Source organism: Danio rerio, chromosome 6 (genome assembly GCF_052040795.2).
Source record: "Danio rerio strain M-AB ecotype USA chromosome 6, GRCz13ab, whole genome shotgun sequence".
NCBI lineage: Eukaryota > Metazoa > Chordata > Actinopteri > Cypriniformes > Danionidae > Danio > Danio rerio.
Window position 1 is genome coordinate 20,154,752 of NC_141026.1, and position 16,355 is coordinate 20,171,106.

Genomic DNA, 16,355 nt, shown 5'->3' on the forward strand with positions numbered 1-16,355 from the left:
CATATGTTTTACGCAGCGGATTCTCTTCCATTCATAACCCATCACTGGAAAACACCCATACACTCTTGCATTTACACATACACCACAGCCAATTTAGCTTATTCAATTCACCTGTACCACATGTCTTTGGACTGCAGGAGAATTCGGAGCACCTGGAGGAAACCCACGTGAACACAGGGAGAACATGCAAACTCCACACAGAAATGCTAACTGACCCAGCAGAGGCTCGAACCAACAATCTTTTTGCTGTGAGGCGACAGCGATATCCACTACGCCACTGTGCCACCCCATAGTTGCTTGAATGTTTTTGGTTATTTTTTTTACAAATACATTTGAATTTACATTGACAGTATGATATTGTAGGTTTGCTTTGCCATGGATCAGTTTTATCATCACAGTTATGATGGCATTCTCAAATGCAATGTTTGGTTATTACTAGACAACCTATTTGTAACGATGATCAAGTGAAGTTCAAAAGTACTGTTGGTCCTGTCCTTTGTTGGACAAAGTTGTCTGTGATTCTTCCTGTTTTTTTAAGTCATGCAGTGTAAAAAACCCCTGTCGCTGATCCATCTCGCAGTCAGAGATGTATAAAGTACTAGAGACCCAGACTTGAGTAAAAGTACAAGTGCAAGTGGAGATGCTCTTGAAGCACCATACAAGTACTAAAGTATTCAACATTTTTTGTACTTAAGTCTTGCAAGTTGTTTATTTGAAAATGTACTACTTAAGTACTGAAAGTAAAAGTATTGATTAATGTATTTAATAAAGAAAGCAGTCAAAAGACATCATATTGTTTTCTTTATTTTTAATATAATTTGATTTGTGATTAAGCAGAACGCAAAAGAAACATGGCTTACGATACTGGTTTTCTCTTGCGCTTGAACCACAGATCTGAAAGATTATAACAGCTTTAACACACACCTTTCAAAGTTGTGTGTCACAAAAACACTCCGTAATCCACTCAAAACGCTATTGGAACCCATTTTCAGATCGCAAATTACCGGTTGTAAACAATGTAAACGGAAGTTCTAAACATTCTACCAAAAGACGCTGGTTGCTATGGCGCCCTCCATGCAGCAACCAAGAGAAAGGTCTATAATTGTAAGGAGAAGGGGTGTGAATGTACACTGGTCTCAAGGTTTGGTTCGGTTACAATTATCATGCCATCAATTCGGTTCAATTTGATTTCTCGGTGCATCTGGGTGCACTGACGATGCTTTCCATACATAGTTAGATTTTTTCTTTACAATATTTTTTTCATTAAAATCTATTAATATATATATATATATATATATATATTAAGTAATAAAATTTTGTTCTTTAATACAGCAGTAAGATATATGAACCTAAATTAAGATATATGTACCCTAATTTGACCTGCTCAAAGAAAACACTGTTTTTGATTGTATCAAACAAAACTCCAACACATGCACAGAAGACGGCATGAGCATTTATAGCAAATAAACTAATGTAAATATTATCCCGCTTGCTTTTTGAGCCCTGACAGGCGGTCTTACACCCCTATGATTGGTTATTGTCTTCATCTGCTCAATAGAAAGTGCTGCGATCAGCTTTAGAAATGCTGTTCACCGATGAGTGATGCGGGAAGAACTGTCGCGATAACAGTCTATATGTGGATAATACGCTGTTATCACAGATAATTTATAATAGACACAGTGGAGAAAACTTGCACCTCAGGCACGCTCGTGTCTGGATCCACAAGTATCGCTTTAACAGCCAAGAGGAGAGGAAATGTGTCCTTACAAACACGCCATTGGGTCAAATGTCCAAAGTGAGAGAGTGTGTTCTGTGCCGCCTTCATTGTAGTAAGAGCGTTATTTCTTCGCCCTCATCTCCTTCGCCATAGTATTCTACTGCAACATCGCGCGTAGAAGATAAATGACGTCAGTATGTAATAACCAGTTATGATCTATTTCTGAATCGATACCAATAATTTTGACACCCCTAGTAACGATGCAGCACATAAAAAATCTATCGGAGTAAAAGTATTAAACTAAAAATATGTACTGGAGTAAAGTGGAAGTCGGAGAAAAAACAAAACTCCAGTAGAGTACAGATACAGCCTTTTAGTACTTAAGTACAGTAGTGAAGTATTTCTACTTCATTACTATACATCTCTGCTCGCAGTATAAACACAGCACCAACAGAACGCAACCCCAGATTTCACACAGCCATGCAGTGTGAAAACATCCGTGACATGACTACTTTGAAAATCATGCAGTCTGAACTCGGCATAAGAGGATCTATGTCGTTTAAGCATTGTCTTACTTTTAATCTTTCTAAATTGTATCATGTTTATAATTACAACCTGTGTTGTAACAAAGATTTTTTATTCACTCTTTCCTAATGTTGGAATCAGAAGGAAGACAAAGCAATGATGTTTATGCTAAAAGAGTGTAAAACCTCTGTGAACAACAGGCCAATCAGAGCACAATACAGACTGTTGCGTTGCTCTTGAGGCACACCCTTAAGATTTGCTAATACGTCACATTCTACGTCATCCGGACCTGACGATTAGCCGAAGCCAAATTCATCAGAAACCAAAACACAGACTGATATGTTGCACATGGGATCATTAATATGTGCACCTCAGTCTGCTTTAACTTAATATGAACATGGGATTTTTATTTTGAAAATGGGGTTGCATAGGTTTCCTCCAGGTGCTCAGGGTTCCCCCAAAGACATGCAGTATAGGTGAATTGGTTAAACTAAAGTTAAACTAAATTGGCTGAAGTGAATGAATGTACTTGTGAAGGAGAGTGTATGGCTGTTTTCCAGCATTGGACTGTGGCTTGAAGGTCATTTGCCGCATAAAACATATGCCAGAGTAATTGGTGGTTTATTTTGCTGTGGCGGTCCTTGATAAATCAGGGACTAAGCCGAAGCATAGAGTGAATACATTAGCAGGTGTTTGTTGTATTTGTTATTTCAGATTAATTAAGCTTGCTATTACAGTATTAATTATTACCAGTCATTTAAAAGAAATATCAGTTTTTCAAATGTTTATACACAGACCTATACAAAAAAATTACATTTGTTGATTTAGTGATGGTTTAATGTCCATGTATATATTTATTTCTAATTCTCACTTCTGCACTCTCAGAAATAAAGGTACAGGAGCTGTCACTGGGGCAGTACCTTTTCAAAAGATACATATTTGGACCCACAGAGTCCACAATGGTATCGACAAGGTGCATTTTAGTACCCAAATGTACCTAAAAAGAACCTTTGATGTACCATTATGGACCCTTAAGGTACAAATATGTACCTTTTGAAAAGGTGCCTCCCCAGTGACAGCTCCTGTACCTTTATTTCTGAGAGTGTGCAGTTCTCTTTTTCTAAAGTATTTTGTTTTCTTACTTCATTTTTGTACTACTATCCTTGGTCTCAGTTTTCCTACCTTTCTTTCTTTTGTCAGCTGTGTGCCTGGTGCTGGGCTGTTTGATTTTCCCAGATGGCTGGGATGCAGAGGTCATCCGGGATATGTGTGGAGAGGAGACAGGAAAGTACACGCTGGGAAACTGTTCTGTTCGCTGGGCTTACATACTGGCCATCATCGGCATCCTAGATGCTCTCATCCTGTCCTTTCTTGCTTTTGTCCTCGGAAACCGCCAGAACGACTTTATGCACGATGAAATCAAGGCTGAAAATAAAGGTAAGAGGAAAATCAGCAGCCTTATAAATGAAGCTAACATCATTCATAATAATCCACAATATGTAGTATTTAAAGGTGCTGTGTGTTTTTGACTCTTCTAAAGCATACAAATACTATAATATGTTTACAAATATTTAAGAATTATGCCAAATGAAAATTCTTGTTTATCTGAAAAACAGTACTGATGTCAGATATTCTGCTTTAAAAATGTGTTTTCCGTGCCAGAATGCTGTGTTTCTTTTGGTTATTTTAACCCGCCCAATGGCAGTTTAGCCAATTATATTTTAGCACCATTGATGGAAAACCTTGTGTGGTTTATTCAGTCAGAAAGGCTCTCAGAGCATGTGTGTTCATGACTGAAATGCGACCTCTGGTGGACAGTGGTAGACTCCGAAATGAGACGCAGAATCCGAGTTTCACATGAGGTTATTAATTAGCAAATAATATAAATATTGCGAGTGTAAACATTAGATGGGCAGGTACATTGTAACCCTTTGTTACATTCTAACAACACGCTGACGAGATTTTTTGTGATAATCAGCCAAGTTTACACCAGACGAAACACGATAGAAATTTAAATACAGCCATTCAGAGTCACAGAATATTGCACTTACTCATAAAAATGGTACAGTTTATAATCTAATTAATACATATTAAACCTCTTTACCATTATTAAATGTAGATGCTGAATCACTGATGTGTTGGCTTGCACTGAGTCATAGTTAAGAAGTTCAATTTTAAACAGTTTATTTTATTTTCAAGATCTGAGGTGAACTATCTGCTGCTGCTTTCAGTAGTTTGGCAATAAATGTCATGTAAAATGGCATTCAAGCTCACATTATTAGCATTCAACACTGAATAAAGCACATGAGGTGTATCTGAGGTGATTTTGTTTTTCAGCTGCAATAAATAGATGCCTTTCTAAAATATTAATTCCAGGTGTTGGTTAGAACAAAAACTTCTTTTAATATGAAAATAATCCTTCCGTGTGCCGTTGCTTTTATCTAGAACACAATTTAAATTAGCCTTAAATCAGATGGCAAGCTAGATGGCACGCTCCTGAACCAGCTCAATCTGGCAACCTGCACATGCGTTTGTTTTGATCCAGGAATGCAATACCTAGTTCAACCACTGGGTGTTAAACTTACACACTGCACAATGCTGTGGATTATTATTATTATTATTATTATTATTATTTTTATATATGGGATAGCTTCAATGTGCCATCATCTAGTTTTGTTTGGTTGTCTTTGGGAAATGATATACGTCAGTAAGCTGGAGTGACTGCTGGTGATATTGACACTTGAACATCATAAGTATACAGACTTCAAAAGGCCAAATGTAAATGCTCTCCTGTCAAGTCTTGAGTCATTTAATTCAACTCTACATATGAAAAAGCATTCGCTTATTCATGCTACATATGCAGTTTTTACACCTTCTAAATAAGATTATGAAGACATACATGCTGGAAACCCCAAAACCCAACGTGAGTGAGCAATGGATGAGAGAAATGGAGCAACTGTGAAACTGAAACGCAAACTCAATCAAACTCAGGGAAGAGGGAAGGTACTGACTTCATATTTACACATACTGTAGTGCAGGAAGGGTAGAATAGATTTTCTGTATGACGGTTTTGCTGACACATATTTATGGAGATGCACCTAAATGAAACCTTCTCAACTGGACAGCAATTCTTCAAAGTCTTCAAAACTCTGCAAAGCTATACAGTAGGTTAATGAATATTTGATATCCTCAGGGACAGGGGACTTCATATTGTGTATTCCTAATCCTGCACAAGCTTTTACAACAATCAATAATTGGCAAGAAAATCAGAAATTCTGAGGAAAAAACATGCACAATTTCTTTTATAGCATTCCAAGTCAACTGGGGAAGTTGTCATGGTTACATGTCAGATTCCAGCAAGATAAGAGGATGCACTGCTCTCTCCCCAGCAACTTCGTACTCCACAGCTGTCATGGCACACACATGTTCTCCATCACCCTTGTTCTCTGCTAATTAACTAGGAATGTGGGTATATGAGCAATGACGACAGAAAGAAGAAAAGGATGTATGCACAGCGTCTGTCATATCTGGGCCATAGGTGCTGGAAATCAATAATAACCCAGAGGGAGGTTACCGAACCTCCCCCACCATTATCTTTAGTTTCCTCTGCCTTAAATTCAATCTTGCCTGCTCTACCATCTTATTTGAACCCCCCAAAAAATAAAAAATAATGATTCATTCTTGGACATGTTGCGGTGCACATATTTTGTTGGACAGGATTAATGTATACATGCTTTTAATATCATAGTAGTTAGAGCAAGATGTCTTATGCCCAGTGCAGGATACAAAACTTTCCCATTAACCATAAGGCTAGTATAAATGAGATTGACATCAAATGTCTGATTGGTTACTATGAACATTCAGTGCAAGTGGCATACATATGTCGGTTGAAGTAGGATGTATACAGGAACAAAAGCGATCTATTTGGTTTAATTCTGTGCTTTTACAGTGGAGTGCAGACCATGGATGAAGGACGGAAATGTAGAAAAGGCACATAGGAGCTGTGTCGCCTGAATGCTATGAGGAGGATATGAGAGTTATTCTTAAATGGGTCTCAAAGGCCATATTATGTTGTATGTATAATCCACTAAAATAGAGTTGGGTAGGAATGGCTTATATGTAATCTAAATTGTACACAGTAATAAATGCTGCGTTCCACACAATTAATTTGTGTTCACATAAAATAATTAAGTCAACTTATTCATTTTTGCAAATTTAAGTAACATAAAGCAATTCACTTGTCGCAAAAACATTCAAGGGTTGTGTTGTTTCAGCTAATTTTAAATAAGTAGTTTGAACAAACAGCAAACGTTACTTTTTCAGCGTTTGACATTAACACCTTCAAATGCACTTCTAGTGTTTTTTTAGATGAAATATTTAAAGTAGCTGTGATATTGCTGTGAATGTCATGTTTTTTGTATTGGTATTAAACTTGCTGTTTTCTGAATGTACTTAATTTTAAGTAAATGATTTAAATCAAAAAGTGATTTGGTTTTAATCATCAGGGATACTATCAGCAAACACTATCAGCAAGGTGTATTAATGTTAGTATTTTGAAATAATAACTGTTCATACATTGCACTTTGATTAACAAAGCTTTTGAGGCTCTTTTTGTTTTAAGCTTTTTTTTACTCTTGTTATTTTTTTCAAAGCGTAACTGCTAATAAGAGCTATGCAATACTACAGCTACATTTTCAAAACAATAGGGAGCATTACAGAAATTAACAATGTTTATTGTGGAGGTTTGAATAAATTGTCTGGCACATCATGTATATCAGTGTGCAATTTTACTTGCATTGTCTGGATTGTGGTAAAGAATGTGTGCAATTTGTTTAAAAAAAGTTGTACTTTACAGTACATGTGAAAATGTTTTTCTCAATCGCTTCATTAAATATTTCAAATTGTTCAGTAAGCTGCAAGTTTGAGAGGCACACTTTGGATAGTACAACAAACCCTTTACAGCCATGTATTGTAATCTAATTCAAATTGTTCCCAGCAGGCACAGGACATAAACATGACATCAGATTAACGTTCTACCCAAACGTCATAGGACGTTGCATAAAATCGGGGCGACGCAGTGGCGCAGTAGGTAGTGCTGTCGCCTCACAGCAAGAAGGTCGCTGGGTCGCTGGTTCGATCCTCGGCTTAGTTGGTGTTTCTGTGTGGAGTTTGCATGTTCTCCCTGCATTCGCGTGGGTTTCCTCCGGGTGCTCCGGTTTCCCCCACAGTCTAAAGACATGCGGCACAGGTGAATTGGGTAAGCTAAATTGTCTGTAGTGTATAAGTGTGTGTGAATGTGTGTGTGTGGAAGTTTCCCAGAGATGGGTTGCGGCTGGAAGGGCATCCGCTGCGTAAAAATGTGCTGGATAAGTCTGCGGTTCATTCCGCTGTGGCGGATTAATAAAGGGACTAAGCCGACAAGAAAATTAATGAATGAATGAAAATCGGGTTGTCGTCAGAACACAATGTCAGGCCGAAGTCAATGTCTAATGTTGGACAGACGTTGCATTTTGGTTACTTTTCAACACAACCTAAAATCAACCAAATATCAACGTCCAATGATGTTACAGCTGTACGTTGTGTGGACATTACCAATATTATGTCGATCTGGCGTTGGATTTTGATTGCTATATAAATATATATATATATATATATATATATATATATATATATATATATATATATATATATATATATATATATATATACCTACCTGACGAATAAAGTATGATGTCAATATGACGTTGGTTTAAGATGTTGGTTGGACATTGGATTTTGGTCACTTTTCAAAGCAAACTAGAATCAACAAAATATTTCAAATCGTTATGGGACGTCAACATAACATTGTCCTTAGATGCTGGCGACGTAAATCCTAACTAATATTAACTTTTAATGACGTTGTGTGTCTGCTGGGTTGGTACATGTGAAAATATAGACATATCACTCTTCTTTGCCTACCAACCTGTATTCTCTGATTCAGATTTCAAAATCAGTTTCAAACTATCCTTTTTACAAAAAAATAGTAAGGAGAAAGCTTAAATTTCAGTCGAAATTGTGACTTTTCTGGTAAGATTTTCTATATTTAAATATAAATACAGTATAAATTGATTAGAATGTAGCAGCAGTGTTTTTGTAAACTGTTGTTAACAGTTTTGAAATGAGTTTGTTAGCATGTAAAAAATGTGCCAAAAATGAATGAAAGAAATGTTTGGGAATTTAAAATGTATTCATTGCATACATTTTGTGTGAAAGAAAGAAAAAAGGATTAGTAGTATGCTTTGCATAGACTTCTGTTTGGCATTTTGTGTCAGACTTGTGGCTTTGGTACTGCACAATAATAGTAGTAAAACTGTAAACTCTTGATAAATATTTTAACGAATGTATAGCATTAAGTGTAACTAAATTTTCCTTTGGATCAACCATCAAATACACACAATTTTATTTTAAAGTGCACAAAAATCACACAATATATACAAATGTACATATGTGAAATAATATCTCCATCAGACATCAAAACAGGGCTTACTGAAATGGACAATAACTGTCTTTACTTTGTGCCTTGTAACTTTCTGATCTTTTTTCATGATCAAACTGCAACATTATGAATAAAGGGAAGCTAAAAGGGCTAAAACCTTTTAATGTACAACCCTCATTTATCCTAGTCACATTCTTATTCAGAGCATACTTTTTTTCTAACTGCTGTCAATTTAAACATATTACAAACAGCACAATATGTGGTTTTAAATGCACCTAAAGTTTGACAGCTATAAACAGGCAAGCTTTTTAAGCTTGGAATGCTATATTAAACCACACACACACATACACACACACACACACACACACACACACACACACACACACACACACACACACACACACACACATCTTACTAAACAATCACTTCTATTCTGTCTTCACAGATTTGGCAGTATCCAGGGTAAGTTGTTCTGCTGCTGTGAGTTTTGTGCTTGTGTGGTTCTGTGCAGTTGTTGTGGTACAAATTAGTATTGTAGTTCTTTCCCGGCTTTCAGTGATTTACTCTCGTGGTTGTCATGTTTAGCTTCTATTAGCATATTAGCTTCCTTTATGTAATCCCCATTTGCAGACATGCCCTTATTTACTAATAAAATCCATTAAACATAACAGGACTTTAGTTGTTCAAAGCAAGTCAAAATCTGCATGAAAAAGTGCATGTGTCAAATATCTGTCCTGCTATCTGTAAAAAATGAATATGATGACTTTTAAGATGACCATGTGCAAGACATTTTATATTACATTACAAAACCTTATAAATGCAAATTGAAGTGTAAATGAGTAAACCTTTATTCATGGTAGTTAAGACTGAGAATTTCTGTACAATAAATTTGGACAAAGAGGCATTCAGCACACTGACATATTCACACACAATAATTAAACTGTTTTATTCCATGTATACCATGAAATGTTAGCAATCGCTGTGTCAAAATATGATTAACTGCAGTTTTCCTTTCCAGCATACTCTACGTGTAGGGTCTTCTCTGCGAGTTGATGGAGTAAGCTTAACTTTAGTACAGCTTAACTTGTTCCTGACCGATTGATCCACTCCCTAAAAAACTTTGCATGCAATCATAGCATGGGGATTTAATCCAATATTGCCAAGAAGCTTCACGTTTGGAATCATTTCTGATCTTGCTCAATCCAATGATGAAGAAATAGCGTTTTACACTTCCTTGTTTTTTCCCTTTGTGTGTACTGTAATTTCTTTGGCAGTGGCGTAACTATTGGCAATGATGACTAGGCCCTTTCCCATTGCATTATGTTCACATGCATTATTCAAAGACCTGGAAAAGGTTCCAGTTGCAAGTGCTAGTGTAGTCCTAAAAAAATGCAATTGACTACAACTCTTGCCAGCATTACCTACTAGGGCTGTCATGATTTCGTTCACAATTTGACTAAATTCCTAAAGCTGGGATAACCAACTTGATAATCTACTGTATATTGCAATCAGTGCTGAATCTGTTGTCAAACATTGTAGCATGAACTAATGACAATAAACCTAATAACATAAATAATTAGTGTAATTGTCAATCAAAAATACACTTTCTGACAAAAGTCTTGTTGTCAATCCCAGTTGTAAGAGCAACAAATAATAACTTGACTTCTGGTTGATCATTTGAAAAAGTGGCAGAAGGTAGATTTTTCAGATGAATCATCTGTTGAACTGCATCCCAATCATCACAGCTACTGCAGAAGACCTATTGGAACCCGCAAAGATGCAAGATTCTCACTGAAATCAGTCAAGTTTGGTAAAGATAAATCATGGTTTGGTGGTACATTCAGTATGGGGGTATGCAAGAGATCTGCAGAGTGGATGACAACATCAACAGCCTGAGATATCAAGACATTTGTGCTGCCCATTACATTACAAACCACAGGAAAGGGAAAGTTCTTCAGCAGGATAGCGCTCCTTCTTTTACTTCAGCCTCCACATCAAAGTTCCTGAAAGCAAAGAAGGTCAAGGTGCTCCAGGATTGACAAGCCCAATCACCAGACATAACCATTATTGAGCATGTCTGGGGTAAGATGACGGAGGAGGCATTGAAGATGAATCTAAAGAATCCTGATGAACTCTGTGAGTCCTACAAGAACGCTTTCTTTGCCATTCGACATGACTTTATTAATAAGTTATTTGAGTCATTGCAGAGATGTATGGACGCAGTCCTCCAAGCTCATGGGAGCCACACACAATATTATATATTTTTCCACTGCACCATGACCTTATATTCTATACTATACAAACTTATTTCTGTGACAAGACTTTTGCCAAAGTAAAGTCAGACCTTACTGTCCTAATTAAATCTTTAAAAATCAGGGCATGATCATATTTTATTTTGGTAAAATAAGCATAATCTAAAGGCCTTTTCATTTCATATAAGCCACTTCTGATACCAAATGATTCACTAGAAGTCACGTTATTATTTGTTGTTCCTAAAACTTGGATAAGGCAACAAGACTTTTGTCAGGTAGTGTATGCCATTATTTACTTACTCTACTTATTTACTTACAAAATGAAATTGCCAAAATGACCCAAGTCTGCCCGTCTAGGCAAATCAATATAAATAAATATAATGACACAAGTTTGTATCTGTGCAATTTCGTGCTCCTGCAGAGTTTGGCTGCTTAAGAATTTCTGAACCAAAATTTGTGACTTAGTTAATAAAATGTTTAATTTTGCTGCTTTAACCTTTTAAAATGTTTAATTTTAGACTATGGGCATTAGGTTATGAGGCATTCCACCTCTAAGACGGAATGATGCAGCGTATTAAAACGTCTTTAAACAATATATTCAATTATATATAACAAAAGTGAGTTACTCAATCACATAATGTCTGTTTTGAGCTAAGGCCTATGCAATCCTAGTTACGCCACTGATTCCTACAATGCTTTCCTATTCTCCACTTTCACAGCCTCATACTTCCAGCCGAAAGAATTATTGTTTTATAACTCAGATTACAAACTGAGGTGACACATGGTATGTTGTTAATAATAAAGGTATCAGAAAGAGTCTGTGTACTTCTAGCTTAACATATAACTATACTGATTAGAAACTCATCTTGATCAACATTTAACTGTAAGAAAAGATAACTGTCCTACATTTAAGTGCCAAGCCTAGTTACAATATAAAGGCTATAATTATGACTGTAAGTTTGACTCATTACTATTAAGTGTCATATGCAGATTATTAGTGGTTTTATCAAACATTATTACTTGTGTTGACAATTTATGTTTTTGTATTCCATCCTTCAATTACTGTAAATTGCATTCATTCCCAAACCCACAATGATTTTTAATGACTAATTTCATTTTTGTTAAATTGGCTGATGCTTCAACATGAGTCATCAAAAAGGGGTATTATTAAAACAGCAAGGAAGATGGTGAACCTCTTTAGAGACCCAGTGCAATAAATGTCTGTGGAATGCTTTGATGAAGTCATAGTGTATTTTTAATTTACTAAATGAAAAAGAACAATGAGTTGACATTTTACAATATAAAAAACAGGGTGTTAGTGTTAATTAGCGTAGTGGTTCTTAATCTCAGTCATGCAGAGCAGTGGGTCCCAGCACCAGAGTTGACACCCACAGTTTTAGAGTGGTTTTAATGATTGTGGTCATGAGGGATTATTGTTTTTTTAACATGGACAACTAATTTTGTGGGCAATTGGTCATCTCTATTGGATCTCTAGTGGTTTGTATTTCACTGCTTTCTGTATTTTTCCCCTGAATTTTGACAATGAGTTTTCCAACAGGTTTCCAGATCTTTGTTTTTTGTCTGCTTTGTTGTTTGGCACATACTGTATCCATTACCAGCTGTTTAACTGCTAGTGTTGTCCTGTTTGCTTTTTTTTTGGATCATTTTTTTGCATAATTTTTCTGGATCATTTTCAGCCTGTAAACTGACCATCTGCTAGTGATTCCCCAGTCAACCATGTAATTACAATCTAGACAAAAGAATCAGAGGATGGCTGTCAGCGTAGTGTATACTTCCGATTGATACAGTTATTGTCAGTCAGTACCCCAAATTCAGTTACTTATACTTAACCACTGTAACTCTATTGTAGGCTCTGTTTTTTTTAATCAGTTTTTTGTTAAATTTTCAATGTTGATAAATCTGTATCAGGGTATGGCAGGAAGCAATTCTTCTCAATTTACCAGAGGACTTTAATTTTAGACTTTAGCATTGAGTCTGCTTGGGAAGTCACAAATCTGTGTTCAGTGCCGTTGCCAGCGGCACAACACCACTGCTTTGAGGCATGTCAAATTTAGGGCAGAGCACACCTGTTTTTTTATAGCACTTTTCAAATGAACCAAGTGAAAGACCATTCGTTCAAACATTTATCAGATATGTATTGTTTAATGTGCTGTTTCTCAATCACGTTCCTGGAGGACCACCAGCTCTGCACACTCTCCAATGTCTCCCTAACCAAACACATCTGATTCAGATCATCAGGGGCCTCATGTATCAATGCTTTGCGTACGCCAGATTTCACGCTCATGTTTGGATTTACTAATGCTGAAATGAACGTGAGAATGTGCGTTGGTCCACGCCAACTTCATGTCTGACATACATGTATTTCTTGTGTATGTTTGTTTTATTTAAATTGGCGACTCTCAAAGGCAATTGTGTTCATTTGCACACTACAAAGTATCTTTGAGCCGCATGTCATCCACATGTCTTGCAGGTATATGAGGTTTTCATACCATGCAGTTGACGAGTCAAACATTAAAGCGCAACTTGCAGCGATCGCCAGTTTTCCCAATATAATCAGAGCGATCGACTGCATACACATTGCTATAAAGGTGCCATCTGAAGACGAATTTCCATACGTGAATCGGAAATATTTCCATTCAATAAACGTGCAAATAATATGTGATGCTCAAATATGCCTAACATATTACACACACTTATTAATGATTCCTACTCGTCTTCCTCGTGATGAAGAGTAGGCAAAATCTGATATGTAGTGGGGGAAAGAAGAATGAGTTCATCAGACGCTGGATTCGAACTGAGTTAATGATCGAATGTGTCAAAACATGGTGCCGTGCACTTAACGAGTTACGCCACTCATGCTGCTGTGTGCCACTCTCTTCTTTGTCAATAAAACAGTGCTATTTGCACCTAAATAGACACTACAAAATTTTACACCTTTACATCAGACCATTTCTTTTTAATTCACCCAAAGTGTGATGTTCAGACCCCATTGTGTTAACCGCGTCAGCTAAACTCTCCCATTTTATTTATTTTTTTATTTTGTTATTAATTCCGGAGGACAAACTTGCAAATAACACCATTTTTCTCTGGTCTGCCTCCGAAAGGATCACCTCCAATTTACTGTACATTCTGTTCAAAGTTTCTCTTTTTGCTTGCTTTTTTCATTGCCTTTTCATTCAGTTTTGCCAAAGTAGAGTCATTACCATATTTAATAGAGGGAGGAGGCAGGGAGGGGTTTGTTGCTCGTGCACGTGCGCTCAGTTTCACATTAAGTCGGATGTACAAAGAGAATATGCGTCGGATTCCGCGTACCCAGTGTTTCATACATCTGAATTCTTACTGCATATACACACATTTACAGCTTTGTGCGTACGTAATATTTTAGTATGAATTCAACGCAAGTCTTCGTACATGAGGCCCCAGCTCATTAGCAGAGACTGAAATATCTATAATGCAGGGGTGTCCACACTTGGTCCTGGAGGGCCAGTGTCCTGGAGAGTTTAGGTCCAACTCTAATCAAACACATCTGAACCAGTTAATCAAGCTCTTACTAGATATAGTTGAAACTTCCAGGCAGGTGTGCTGTAGCAAGTTGAAGCTAAACTCAGTAGAACACCGGCCCTCCAGGACCGAGTTTGAACACCCCTGCTGTAATGTGTGAGACAGACAAAGAAGACCTCCAAACATGCACACTGATGTAATGGCTGCTTTGGTAAAATTATTAATCAATGCACACAGACACATAGATGTTTTGCTGGTCACACTTTATTTTGATGGTCCGTTTGTTGAATTTAAGTGACATTGCATCTACATGCCAACTAATTCTCATTAGATTATAAGTAGACTGTTAGGTTGGGGTTGGGGTTAGTATAAGTTAACATGTACTTGCAAAGTTTCTTATAGTCAGTTAAATGTTTGTTAAATGTCTGTTTTAAGAGATATTAAGCAGACAGTCTACTAATACCTAATACTCAAATGGACAAACAAAATAAATTGTCAATGTTTTGTTCGTAGTAGACTCCATAAGTGATTTCAGTAAAGTAATCCTGATTCAGAAACATACATTTACATTTGGAATTTTTCACTTGACATGTGTGACCTGACCTTAGACCAGTAATAAGTGTACATTTTTAATTAAGATGTATACTTTAGAATAAATAAGCTTTTCGCTGATGTATATCTTCTTACAATAGGACAATATTTGGTCAAGTTACAACTATTTCAACACCTGGAATTTGAGGGATATATATATATATATATATATATATATATATATATATATATATATATATATATATATATATATATATATATATATATATATATATATACACACACATACATACTGAGGAAAATGCTGCTAAATTGGTCCGAACTAAGTGATTAGCAATTTATATTACTAATCGAAAATTGAGTTTTAATATAACTTATTTAATAATTAATAATTGATTGATTTTGACCCATGCACTGTATTTTTGCCTGCTGCCAGAAACATGCCATTTTAACAAGACAAACCAAAAAATACCAAAGAAATAGCAACATTTTTGATGCTCTCGGCAACACTTTCTCCATGCTACTTTCAAACCCATAATCCACTGCGTGAGCGTTGAAGCTAATCTTCCATATGAATGAATTGAAAACGCTCTCTCCACTGCGCTCGCAATGTGCCAGTTGAAATCCATTGTAAGGGATGAGATTTTCTTCCGTGGCAGACAAATAAGGGCTATCTGTTACTGAGTAAAGTTCCCCTCTGTGTGCCAGTACTCCTAATGACTGTGTCGCTTTAATCTCCTTGGGAACCACTACAGGGAGTGTTCTGCTTTTTTCCTAAAATCATGTTCAATTGCTGCACATCTTTGCCTTACTCAGCTCATGGAGAGCTCCAGGAGTTTAGTTCCAGCACACATACTTTAGTTTTTAAATAAAGCTGCAGTCACACTGGACTTTTCTCCCCATAGACTTTTATTCATACTCATGTGAATGCGTCAGACCGGAAATGCAAGGTCGTGCGGCAAGTTTCACAGTTTACTGTGTTGGAAAGTTCAAGCATGGTGAACTCTGACCTGCGAAATCGCATCACATGATTGCATGAGACCAATCCAAGATCAAAACATGACCTCTCTGGACAGGAATTTAAAACATGGACAAATCACTTGCTTTTTTATGTCTAATCATCTTGTTTAATCCCCCTTATTTTTGCAGCGCCGTATAGCAGAATTCGCACACACAAATGGTAGTGTGACCGCAGCTTTCTTTTCTCCCCATAGACTTCCATTCATACGCACACGAATGCATCAGACCAGAAAAGTATGGTCATGCGTCAAGTTTTGCTTTAACGCTAGTGTGACCACAGCTTACACCTGAA

At 36.6% G+C, this 16,355-nt stretch overlaps 1 protein-coding gene and 1 long non-coding RNA gene across 5 annotated transcripts in view; both read left to right on the forward strand.

The window, feature by feature from the left end:
* Positions 1-16,355, forward strand: part of LOC147843476 (uncharacterized) — a 756,120-nt gene that overhangs the window by 710,170 nt on the left and 29,595 nt on the right. The window lies entirely within an intron of this gene.
* Positions 1-16,355, forward strand: part of lhfpl4a (LHFPL tetraspan subfamily member 4a) — a 41,168-nt gene that overhangs the window by 11,177 nt on the left and 13,636 nt on the right. Inside the window, exons 2-4 of one of the 4 annotated variants that reach the window (XM_087257103.1) lie at positions 3,443-3,679; positions 9,163-9,179; positions 9,736-9,774. In XM_087257103.1, the coding sequence (XP_087113229.1) occupies positions 3,443-3,679; positions 9,163-9,179; positions 9,736-9,774 (293 nt within the window). Of the gene's footprint in view, positions 1-3,442; positions 3,680-9,162; positions 9,180-9,722; positions 9,775-16,355 lie in introns of all 4 variants that reach the window. The other 3 variants (XM_087257104.1, XM_087257105.1, XM_087257106.1) reach the window with 3 other exon arrangements.